Below are 12679 nucleotides of genomic sequence, written 5' to 3' on the forward strand. Positions count from 1 at the left end.
TCGGGAGTGCATTATTTCTCTAATAATTTTAACGGCCTGGTGTCACAACCACACCTCAAGATATTGTTCAGATGATTGATTTCAAGATAAACCTTCCGTTGCAAATTCCAAAACGTCATTTTAGAGTTAATAACAGGAGCTGCGAAACTATTTTACTGATAAATTCGCAGGGCCGCGCTGATGACAATCTGTTCGCGTCTCCACGTGTGTGCGCGAGTGCATGTCTGTACCGTGTGTGCGTCTGTGAGAGAGAACGGGAGAAAGAATTTATGTATGTGATTTTCATAAAAAGGTGGAAAACATGGAAATAGTTTGTCATTTTTTACCCTATTGTTTGTTATATTTATTTGCTCAATGTCCTCTGGTGTTTTGGTTCTCTCACTGTTGTAGATAGACCATAGTATAACAAAAAATATTATATATCTTCTCATTGTGTTTGGGCCCCCCTGGACGAGCGAGCATAGGCACGTGCCTAGAATGCCTATGCGTAAATCCGGCCCTGGCTGTAGTTTAATAAACAACCCAAATCACGACTTGCCATTCAATTCTTTTTCTTTGGACAATGTATTATATAACCTCTCATTTTCTGACCCAATATAAATGTAAATACTTTTTAAAATTCAGACCAAATAACATTAATTCTTAACATTTGGGTTTTAGACAACGTGACAGTAAAGATTTCAAAATAAACCCATAAAAAACAATACAATAAAAATAAATTATATTAACCAACAACATATTAACCATAACAAGCACTGTTCACCCATTATGTAGGTACTACTAAAACTAAAATACTCAGTGACTCTCAAGTCACTCTCAAGATATCAAGTATTCTCATTTTTATGATTTGAAAAATTATCCCCAGATTAGCACAAATAACTGAGAACAAAGTTAGTTTTTCATAGTTTAGTTTTCTACACACAATATTCATCCCAGTTCCAGTTAGCACACAAATTGCAAACCACACGTTGGAATAGATACAGAAGGAACTGAACTGATTTTTGGTAATGCAGTAAGTGTAACGTTAGTAATACAATAGGTCAGTTCAGTTCGCTCTATATCTATACCCTGTATACCTTCGATCTCCATAGAGACTTCAGTAAAAAGCTCCTCCTCCATCTGATGTTGGGCTACAGAGGCACAGCAGCTTTTAAACAGATATATGAAATCCTGATCATGTACAGTGGGTACGGAAAGTATTCAGACCCCCTTAAATTTTTCACTGTCAGTTATAAATCAGTATCTTACCCTCCTCATCAGACACATCCAGAACTTCTGTCATTGTCTCTGGAACGTTCAGCTTGTGTTTCTCTGTCACCGTCTACAAAAGTTGAAATGAAAAAGGGATTCAACATTCTTGTATGGTTTATGAATGCATCAGATATTCTTAATATTTAAAGGCATGGATACATACGGTTGTCGTTGTGATTATTTCCTCAGTAACAACTTTCAGAGTGTCCACCACTGAGATGTACCCCAGACGCTTAGCAATAGAGAGTGCTGTGTTCCCATTCTGAGAGAGAAATAGTGTGAGGTTAGAGAAATAAGATACAGAATTAATATAATTTCTGTGAGTATGAGTGTGTTGCTCACCATAGTGACTGCATTAGGCTTGGCTCCATGCTGCAGCAGGACATTGATAATGTGTGTATTTCCCTGCTGAGCAGCTTGGTGAAGTGGTGTGTAGCCATTCTGAAATAAAAAACTCCATCAGTACAGTAAACAGCTCAGAAATAACATAATAACAATCTGAATGCAATGCAAAAAAAAACCAGAAGCATTTAAAATAATGCAATTCTGATAGAATATTACAAATCATAATAATTGCACAAAATTACAATGTCATAGACATCAGCGATATTTCTCAGTCACAAACTCAAAATGCATTGTCACACAGCTCATACTTACAAAATGATTAAATTAATAGTTTTTTAAGTAATAATTAATTGGGTTACCAAGTCACATAATGAAAGAATATACTTTAATAAATATGTTAAACTCTTACCTTAGTTTTTGCATTGACATTAGCGCCATTTTGCAAAAGGAAATTAACCATTTTGACATTTCCATAGTGACAGGCAACAATAAGAGGAGTGTAGCCCAACTAGAAGAAACAACCAAATATCACATTAGCTGAAGTGTAACATACTGAAACATTATTAAAAAAACAAATTCAGACCATGGTAATACAAAAAATACGGTTCAAGCTTACTTTGGTCTGCTGGTCTACGTTTGCATCGTGCTTGATCAGTATTTCAGCCACCTGCACTCTGTCCTCCTGAGCAGCGAGGTGTAGAGGTGTAAGACCACACTGAAAAAAATTGAAATCATAAACCATTATTACATGGCTCTCTGGAATACTTCTTTCTGATTGGTCACTTGCTGAATTCTATAGTCTAATATTTTTTTGTAATCATATTAGCAAAGTCAGGATTCAACAGTATGGGTTCTGGTAGTCAGTTAATGATCTGAATAGTAATTTATTTCCAAGTGAGCTAGAGATAAGTCTTTTTTTGTTTGCAATTATTCTAAATAGGAAGGTGCATAAATCTGTGTTGGTCTTGGGCAGAGTTTCCCAAACTGGGAATCGTGAACTCCTGGGGGAGGGAACTACAGGGGGTTCACGAGTTGATGAAAAGCGAATAATTAATTATATCAAATGCAAAATTAAGGTAAATAAACGGGGCTGCACAATAATTGTGATATAGCACTGTTCGCTTGAACAGTTTCTCAGTTCACAGTAAATGCAGCAAACTCCATCTCTGCATGTGTTGCATTTAATGTGCATTTGCTAACTCAATGCGCACTACGTTAACTGTAATTTCTAACATTCTTCGGTAGCAGAAATATTACATTTTCTTGATATCCAAAAGTCCAAAAGAGTTTGATTCCACTTTAAGTCTAGCTACAAATAAAACTAAAAAAAGATTAAATATTTTATCTGTTTACTTGTATGCCATGTCACCATTAACTGACATTAGAGTGTCATTAAATTCTCAATATTAACTCACATTCTTATGAGGTACATCAAGTAAATATTTTACATCTAAGTGGTTTGGCTGACATTTGTAATAGTCAGTTTAGATGACAAAAATATGTTATGTTTATTCATGAGCAATAGCTAATAGCCTGATGCTTAGAATACATACTGTAGTCTTCCCTGATCTAGATCTTACCTTAGTGGCAGCATTGACATGTGCACCCCTCTCCAGCAGCAGGGAGGCCATCTCTGTGTGCCCCTCCTGGGATGCCAGGTGTAAAGGACTCACTCCCTGTTTGGTCAATGCATTGGTCTCTGCTCCATACTGAAGCAGCGCAGAGGCGATCTGTGTCTGGTTCTTCTTAGCTGCAATGTGGAGAGGTGTATAGCCATTCTGCACAGGAAGAGAGTAACAGAAACCCTCAGGTTATACATTTTTTAATTACTGGATGCAGAGATATCTTGCTATCAGTTTAAGATTTGCACCTTAGCAGTAGCATGAGGTGAGGCTCCTTTATCCAAGAGCATCATCGCCACCTGCTGGTTATCATAGTGAGCAGCTACATGCAGTGGTGTGAGACCGTACTGGTTCAGAAAGCCAAAGACAGAAAGAAAAATGATAATAGTGAGCATATATTTACTAAATAAATTTCAATGAAATTTCAATGATTTCAATGATTAAAGGTTGATTTTCACCTTTCCAGCGTCATCAAGAAGTGCTCTCCGCTGAAGGAGGAGCTTTGCCACATCCAGACTACCATATTTAGCAGCAACATGTAGAGGAGTGAAGCCTTTCTGTTAAAGGAAGGATATTTGTCTTTAGTTGATTATAGATGAATACATACTCTACTTTAAAAAAAATTGGGGTCAGTATTTATTTATTTTGATGAATACTTTTGTCTTTTAAGACTATGGAGAAAGAGCTTTTTCATTCAAAGCCCCCAAATTATGGAATGCACTTCCTTTTAATATCAGAAATGCACCAACTCTGGATCATTTTAAAAAGGTGATTAAGACGCATTTAAGCTTGTTTTTAATTAATTCTAGTATTTTTGTATTGTTTTTTTGTGTGTGTTGTTGTTTTACTGTAGCGCTTTGGGTTTAAGAAAAGCGCATTACTAATTAAATACATTATTATTATATTATTATTATTATTATTATTATTATTATTATTATTATTTTGAATGAATACTTTTATTCAGAAAGTACACATAACATTTTTCAAAAGAGTTTTATTTCAAATAAATGCTGTTGTTTTGAGCTATTCATCATTTTCTAGAAAAAAAAATCACAGCTTTAACAAAAATAAAAAAAACAGCACAACTGTTTTCAACATTGATAATAATAAGAAATATTTATTGAGCACCAAATCAGCATACTGAAGACTGGAGTAATGATGCTGAAAATTCAGCTTTGTCATCAAAGTAAAAATTCACATTTAAAAAATACTGAAATAGACAGTTATTTTAAATTGTAATAATATTTAAAAATTTTACAGTATTTAATATATTTTTGATCAAATAAATGCATGTATATGTATGTATAAATATATATATATATATATAGTATCCCTCATTTTAGTAAATTGTGGGCATGTTGTACTAATTCATTCCCTGTTTTTGTCTGCATATCATGTGTGGGGCTCTGTATAAATTAATAGATTTATTGCATAATATTTGATAACATATTTGAATGAGGACCCCATATCTCTTTCACAGATCTCCCTGCAGTCCCACCTTGGTGGTGAGTGAGTGAGATGCTCCAGCCTCCAGCAGCACTGCAGCTGTCTCCACCTGACCTTCACGAGCGGAGATGTGCAGAGGTGTGTATCCATTAGTGGTGGAAGCATCAGGATGAGCCATGTGCTGCAGTAACAGCTGCACAATCTCTGTCTGACCCAGACGTGACGCAATGTGAAGGGGTGTCTGGTCCTCCTGGAGGCAAGAGAGAAAGATATAGTATATTTAAAGCTTCATGTGTAGTCATTAATCTGTATTTTCACTTTATTCAGTAAGTGTTTTTATCAACTGACTCTGGCCATGGCATCCACCAAAGCGCCGTTCCTTAGCAAACATCGCACCACCTCCATCTGTCCTGCCCTTGCAGCCATGTGCAATGCCGTCTCGCCACGCTGAGGACACACACAATCAGTACATGAAATGCATTGCTAGACCTTTTTGAATTTGTTTATTTAGAGGAGAGTAGAAAAGACAGCAAATGATATCAAAAACTCCCTGCATGAGCAAAACAGTGTGGCAAAGCATGAGCTAAAAAAGTAGGCTCTGAAAGTAGGGGTGTGCAATGATTATATAGCCTAGAATAATATAGTAATAGTTGTTTTCATAGATATGTACAGGCAGATGCTCTAATAGCTGCTGTTTCTATGGGCTGCTACACGTAATCTGTCCGCCATATTGGAATGTGTGGACACTCAAGAGCAAGTTGACTGTTTGTCTGGAAAGGTAATTACACGCATGAATGAATATCGTTATCTGCAACTAAACTAACACAATACAAAAAGACGAAGACTTTAGCAACATAACATAGCAACATATATAAGTTATATAAATTAGAATGCCAGTGAAAATAGTTACATAACAAAGCCAGAGAAGAACCGATCTGTGTCTCTGAGCAACACAAAGCAGTGTTTCTTTACTGAATGAATGCATGTTTTTTCTCATATTTAAAATATTTTGAAAAACCATTTTTTTATATTCACGATTTCATTTTTAAATCTCGTAGTATTATTTATGCTATTGTAATCCATATCACCTCTGATTTAAATACATCTAAATACCATATTAAATGTAGCTCATGTCATCTATGCAGTGCAAAAAAATTGATTCTGTTGATATAGATTTAATTTGATTGGTAACAGCTCTACATTGTCTTACTATTATAATTTAATTTATTGATTAAACCTAAGAATTTGACATATAAGATTTGCTCTCAAATCAATTTAGGGTGTCAAATAACACACCTTATACTACTGTGATCTAACCAATGCAAAGAATATGAAGAATATTTAAAGATTTTGGATTCAGCTCCACTAAAGGCCTAAACCAACCAAGGTACCAGCACAAAAACACTTTTTTTTTTTCAATATCACGCACCCTTATTAGAAATATTTAAATATGGCACAAGTCATGTCCAATCTTGATGACTGTGTACTCACAATATTACAGACGTCAGGTGAGGCTCCATTCTGTAGCAGCAGGAGAACAATATTGAGGTGCCCCATAAATGCTGCAACATGGATTGGGGTCAGGCCGGACTAGGAAAAAAGAGAACAGAAAGTAGTTACGTTTACATGCACCAATTTTCGTCAATCTGAATGAATCCAATCCGATTTCAGGTTCTGAAAGTTCTGTTTATATGAACTCTAAACCTTCCTGTATGAGCTAAAGGAATAATTCAACTCTATGAAGTTTAATTATTAGGCTTGAAATAAACCCTAAAAAGTCACATGCCAAATCAGATATTGTTATCAGAAATAGTACGCAAGATTACAAGTCACAGACTACTAAGACCCTTACCTCAGTGACAGCTTGAATTGAGGCTCCATATTTAACCAGCAGTTCCATGACTTTCACTCTGTTCTTTTTGCAGGCAATATGCAGAGGAGTGAAGCCATTCTGACAGACACAAAAAATACATCAGTAACGCTAATTAACATGCTGGGACACACTTTCTTTCAAAGACAAAGAATTACCAGTGCTCTGGCATTAGGATTCGCTTTCTTATCCAGTAGTAATTTTGTGACTCTGTAGTGACCACAGTGGGCGGCAACATGAAGGGCGGTCAGGTAGTCCAGTGTGACATCATCAACCGGTGCCTTGTGTTGCAGCAGGTGTTTCACACACTCGACGTGATCACCCTGAGCAGACATGTGCAGCGGGGAAAGGCCATTCTGTGTGTGTGTGTGTGTGTTAAAATACAGAGGAAGAGAGAGGAAAAATACAGATCAGCTTTAGATCAAAAAGTAATAATATTATATTTAATAATAATAATACTGTTTAATGCATTTTTATATTTAAAATGTTCAAATAAATGCAGCCTTGGTGAGTATAGGAGACTAATTAAAAAAATATAAACAAACATGGAACCACTTAGTTTCATGTACCTTGGTCCGTGCCAGTATGGGAGCTCCTCTTTCAAGCAGGATTTCCACTGCAGTGTCATGTCCACTTCTGGCTGCACAGTGCAGCGGTGTCAGCCCATCCTTTTCAACAGAGAGAAGATAAATACAGACAATCAGTATATATGGAAAAAAAAACACATAAGTACATACATGATGCATTACGAAAACTACTGCTGTGCAAATGCACATGACAACATGTAGCAAAACACTATAGCTGCTACCTAAGTTTTTCAAAATAAAAGCAGAATTCATAATGCACAGCTCACAAAAAGCTAGCATTATCATTATTGAGTACATACAGTACAAGAAATGTTCCTCTGAACTGTTAGCACTAGGCACTAGAGGGTGCTTGTTTTACTGCATTTTGATGGTACTGTTGATACTCACCCTGGTTTTAGCGTCAATCTGAGCCCCCCTGTCTAACAGCAGGGCAATCATGTTTGTATTTCCTCGTTTGGAGGCCACATGAAGAGGGGTTATACCATTCTAAACAAAACAGTACATCCTTTAGTACAGATTATATTTTCATACTTGGAAAAAAATAGTAACTTAAACGATTAAAGCAACACACTGTCTTCTAAAATCAAGGGAAAGTAAAGAGGAACTGCAAGTATTTGCTAAAAGGAATAGTTCACCTCAAAAATGAAAATTCTGTCATTTACTCACCCACAATCAATTTTCAAACCTGTATAAGTTTCTATATATGTTGAACACAAAAGAAGAGATTTTGAGGAATGCTGTTGTTGGGCCCCAAACAAACAGTTGTTGGCCCCCATTGACTTCCATAGTGGGTAAAAAATAAAAAATAAATTAAAAAAAATAAAATACTATGGAAGTCAATGGGGGTCAACAACTGTTTTTGGCCAAAATCTCTTCTTTTGTGTTTAACATTAAAAAAAAATCTATACAGGTTTGGAACGATATGAGGGCGAGTAAATGATGACAGAATTTTCATTTTTGAGTTGAACTATTCCTTTAATATATATGAAATCTGATACAGTTTATACATCATACCACATGATTATTCAATTAACTCCAACAGAGTTTTAATTGTGTAGAACTTAAAAGAAAGCATGCACATAAAAAATATCCCTGTAGTCTACCCTAAAAATTATAAATGTGTGATTTGAGTGAATAGCAGCTTAAATATTAGTCTGTTACAGAAAGCATTGATTTTGAGCAGTGGTTTTCAACCAGGGGGTCGGAGCCCACTAGGGGGCATCAGGAAACCTCCAGGGGGTGCAGCAGTGGCGGCATTTCACAAAACCATAGGGAATGGCAGTGGCGTAAGTAAATGGATTGGGGGGGGAATAGGGCAAGTTATTTATTTTTCATTGGCTCAAGTTAAAAAATATAGATGTGAATCGTTACCCTAAATTTTTTTCAGTGTACCATCACTTAAAGTATTTAATTTTGTCAATTTATAAGTTGCTTTTTTTTTTAGGATTTTAGCCATATAAGATCATACCCTGGCTGTGAAGTCTACAGCAGCCCCTCTGTTGAGCAGCAGCGTGGCCACATTAACGTTACCGTAGTGAGCAGCAATATGCAGAGGAGTGAAGCCACTCTGTTAGAGGATGGAGTAGTATTGGGATAAAAGAAGGGATAGAATAAAGAAGAGAAGAAAACAGAATGGTAAATGTCTGCGCTGGTCTTCTAGCTGATTTTAAACGTCCATCATTCATGATCTACCATGCAGCATTCCCATGAATCATCACATTTGTGCAACAACTTAAAAGATAGAAAAAAATGGAAAAGTAAAAAGAAAAAGAAATGTGTGGATTCTCATCTGCTACCAATGGATCCAACCACACCATGCACTGGAGTGAAGGTAAAGAAAAAAAACCGATGAAATAAGAAACAGAAAGATTAGATTTGTACATCTAATAATATATGAGCACATTCCCAGTATCATATGAGTCTTCATGAGACAGATGAGAAGTTTCTCAGTGACAATGAAAGGGAAAAAAAGATGATGAACAAAATATCTGAACAAACAAATGTTATTCAGCAACTACTCACTACATTTTGCTAAAGATGAAAGTATAGATAGGAAATTGGCATTGTCTGTCTTACTCATTCGTTTGATGGAGCCATTTTTTTCTTACCTTTCCATTCTGACAGACATGGTGCAATTTAAAAAACAGAATTAACAAAAAGGTGCAGCAAAATGTGACCGAGAGACTTCTACACAGTGAGTTCACATGCACAATTAGGAGTTAAACGTCGGTTTGGTCTGTTAGTAAAATCATAAGTGGTGTATAAACAACATAATGCACCCCTATTTTCTGCTCAAAACGTTAATTGAAATAAAGAAGCATAAAATGTGTTGATGAGCTAGAAACACACAAAAACCTCTCGAGGAAATAGGGTGCTGCTACTAAAATAAAAACAACTATGTGTCATGCACTATGACATCTAAAAGGACAAGACTCTACTCTTCCCATGCACTGTAAAAGAAAGATTCAGTGTTAAGTAGCACATTAGGCTTTATAAGAGCCGAGACGAATGCAGGTGCAGGATTCTGCTGAGAATCTTAATACCTCTGTAGTCCTGTTGACCATCATCTGAAGGAGTCGCACATGAGGAGGAAAATATAGCATGTAGCATTAATATGACATTTTGAACCAATTTTAACATTTTTATCTTAAAAGGAGGAATTTCAAAAGCAAAAATATAATTCGGTGAAGATTAAATAAAGCCGAAACAAGTAGATAGCTAGCGTGAACCTCGTTGAAAATATCTATTTAAAGGAATAGCTCACCCACAATTTTCATTTCAGAAAATTTGTGGGAAATTAACTCGACCTCAGGCCATCCATGAGTTTATTTGTTCATCAGAAAAGATTTTGAGAAATTTTGCTTTACATCACTTGCTCACCATGCATCTTCTTCAGTGAATGGGTGCCGTCAGAATGAGAGTCCAAACTAGAAACTTTAAACCGGCACTTCTGACTGAAATACCAGTCTATAATCCATAATAATACTTCCTCCAGTGAAAAAGTCAATCCACTGTTGTTCTCTCACATCAAAATCAATCGGCATATTTGTTTAGAACTGTTTTGGACTGTTTTCACTGTTGTAAACGCTGTTTGATCGGTGCATATTTCTCTCCTGATTCAGACAAGATGACTTTTTCACTGGAGAAAGTAATATTATGGAACGAGGACTCATATTTTATCTGGAAGCAACAGTTTGAAGTTTAAAACATCTGCATGATGAATTTATTACAAACATACAGTGGATTACTTGTGAATTATTGTGATTTTTTTTATCAGCTGTTTGGACGGCACCCATTCACTGCAGAGGATCCATGTGATATGATGGTACATTTCTCCAAATCAGCTCCTCAGTTCAGCTAATCTGCATCTTGGACGACCTGAAGGTGAAATTTTCAGCAAATTTTCATTTTTGAGTGAACTATTCCTTTAAGATTATTGAATTAATAAAATCCTTCAAAATACTCATAAACAATCCTTCAAAACGAACTGTGGTACCATGGTACAGTCATAGTATAACAATATGTTTAGCAGTGTTCAAAGAACACCATGGTACAATGATACTGTACAGGTACTATATGAAAAAACATCAATAGTATACTCAAATGTTCAAACAACCACAATGCTCTCATGACACCATGTCCAAAAAACCTTAAAACAATGGCATTATCTATATATAGCTGTCAAAAAAAACACAGAATTATTATAGTTCCATCTCTGAAAAAGCATGAACATTAAATTTTCACTATTTATTTTCTCACCTTAGACTGGACGTCAGCATTATGGTCGTTCTGAAGCAGCAAAGCAGCAGACTTGGTGTCATCCTTGCGGGCAGCGATGTGGAGCGCAGGCAGGCGGGCTTTACCTTTTGTGTCATGTTCCAGCAGCAGAGAGACCACCTGATTATGACTCTGCTGCAGAGCAATGGCCAGAGGAGTGAAGCCATCCTACAAACACAGACAACAGACAAGCAGAGATTAACAAACAAAACCAACTCTTTGTTCAAAACCAAAGGCTATAAACAGGTTGACCAATATGCAGATCAAAACTAAGTCCAATGGTTGGAAGTCCATATGATCCACCACCTAGACTAGCTTGGACCTGCATAGTGACCATATAAAACCTTAAACCATCTGATGCTATATTGGCTGGATTTCTAGCAGGGATGAATATCATTTAAAATCATTCAGGATTTGAGAATTTACTTCCATCCAGTTTTACGCAATCTTTACCTTGCATGTTTGAACAATGCTATCACATATGTGACCCTGGACCACAAAACCAGTCATAAGGGTCAATTTTTCGAAATTGAGATTTACACATAATCTGAAAGCTGAATAAATAAATTAGGATAGGACAATATTTGGCCGAGATACAACTATTTGAAAATCTGGAATCTGAGGGTGCAAAAAAAATAATTTAAAAAAATCGCCTTTAAAGTTGTCCAAATGAAGTTCTTAGCAATGCATATTACTAATCAAAAATTAAGTTTTAATATATTTACAGTAGGAAATTTACAAAATATCTTCATGGAACATGATCTTTACTTAATATCCTTTGATATTAAGGATTTTTGGCATAAAAGAAAAATCAATAATTTTGACCCATACAATGTATTTTTGGCTACTGCTACAAATATACCCCAGCGACTTAAGACTGGTTTTGTGGTCCAGGGTCACATATGTATGTACAAAGAAAATAAGCAAGGTATCAAAATCTCAGTCCATGCATGGAAATGTGTAAATATTCTCCTCTTTTTAGACTTTTTCTTTTTACACTCTTAAAAATAAAGGTGCTTCACGATGCCATAGAAGAACCTTTTTGTCTAAATGGTTCCATAAAGAACCTTTAACATCTGAAGAACCTTTCTGTTTCACAAAAGGTTCTTTGTGGCAAAATAAGGTTCTTCAGATTACAAAAAGGTAAGAAAGAGATGGTTCTTTAAAGAACCTTTGACTGAATGGTTCTTTGTGGAACCAAAAATGGTTCTTCTATGGCATCGCTGTGAAGAACTTTTTGAAGCACCTTTATTTTTAAGAGTGTAGGTACTTGTATGGGCATGTTGCAATGAATGGAAACACACACACACACACACACACAACCCTCGCAATCACAAACCTCTGTGGCCATGCTCTGGTTTCCACCATTCTCCAGAAGATATTGCACAACATCCAGGTGATTCTCTTGAGCAGCCATATAAAGTGGAGTGAAGCCATTCTGTAGTAACAACAGGTACCATAAAGCTTAACATTATAACATTTTATTGAATTACATTTTAATCATATTAAATAAAATTATATATTTAAAAAATGGCATATTATTATAATTTTACAGGATTTTCCCACCTGTGATTGCGAGTTTACATCTGCTCCTCTTTTCACCAACAACTTCGCAACTTCTTTCTGCCCAGCTAGACAAGCAATGTGCAATGCTGTGTTCCCTTTCTGGAGAGGAGGAAAGAGAGATACATATTCACTGTGATTGTGCACTTGTTTGTGTTTGAATTTACTGGTACTGGTGTGAATCATTAAAAGCACAAAAGGACAACACTGAAGGGGGG

The 12679-nt window shown here is 35.9% G+C and overlaps 1 protein-coding gene across 1 annotated transcript in view; it reads right to left on the minus strand.

The window, feature by feature from the left end:
- Window positions 1–12679, minus strand: part of LOC107742502 (ankyrin-2-like) — a 55237-nt gene that overhangs the window by 28128 nt on the left and 14430 nt on the right. Inside the window, exons 4-24 of the mRNA XM_016555490.1 lie at window positions 12465–12563; window positions 12238–12336; window positions 10881–11066; window positions 9665–9688; window positions 9230–9238; window positions 8590–8688; window positions 7509–7607; window positions 7104–7202; window positions 6693–6890; window positions 6517–6615; window positions 6156–6254; window positions 5013–5111; window positions 4717–4914; window positions 3677–3775; window positions 3467–3565; window positions 3177–3374; window positions 2213–2311; window positions 2006–2104; window positions 1594–1692; window positions 1415–1513; window positions 1249–1321 (exon numbers count right to left, since the gene is read on the minus strand). Coding sequence (XP_016410976.1) covers window positions 1249–1321; window positions 1415–1513; window positions 1594–1692; window positions 2006–2104; window positions 2213–2311; window positions 3177–3374; window positions 3467–3565; window positions 3677–3775; window positions 4717–4914; window positions 5013–5111; window positions 6156–6254; window positions 6517–6615; window positions 6693–6890; window positions 7104–7202; window positions 7509–7607; window positions 8590–8688; window positions 9230–9238; window positions 9665–9688; window positions 10881–11066; window positions 12238–12336; window positions 12465–12563 — 2272 coding nt within the window. The remainder of the gene's footprint in view (window positions 1–1248; window positions 1322–1414; window positions 1514–1593; window positions 1693–2005; window positions 2105–2212; window positions 2312–3176; window positions 3375–3466; window positions 3566–3676; window positions 3776–4716; window positions 4915–5012; window positions 5112–6155; window positions 6255–6516; window positions 6616–6692; window positions 6891–7103; window positions 7203–7508; window positions 7608–8589; window positions 8689–9229; window positions 9239–9664; window positions 9689–10880; window positions 11067–12237; window positions 12337–12464; window positions 12564–12679) is intronic.

This window comes from Sinocyclocheilus rhinocerous, unplaced genomic scaffold, assembly GCF_001515625.1.
Source record: "Sinocyclocheilus rhinocerous isolate Xijiao unplaced genomic scaffold, SAMN03320098_v1.1 scaffold496, whole genome shotgun sequence".
Taxonomy (NCBI): Eukaryota; Metazoa; Chordata; class Actinopteri; order Cypriniformes; family Cyprinidae; genus Sinocyclocheilus; species Sinocyclocheilus rhinocerous.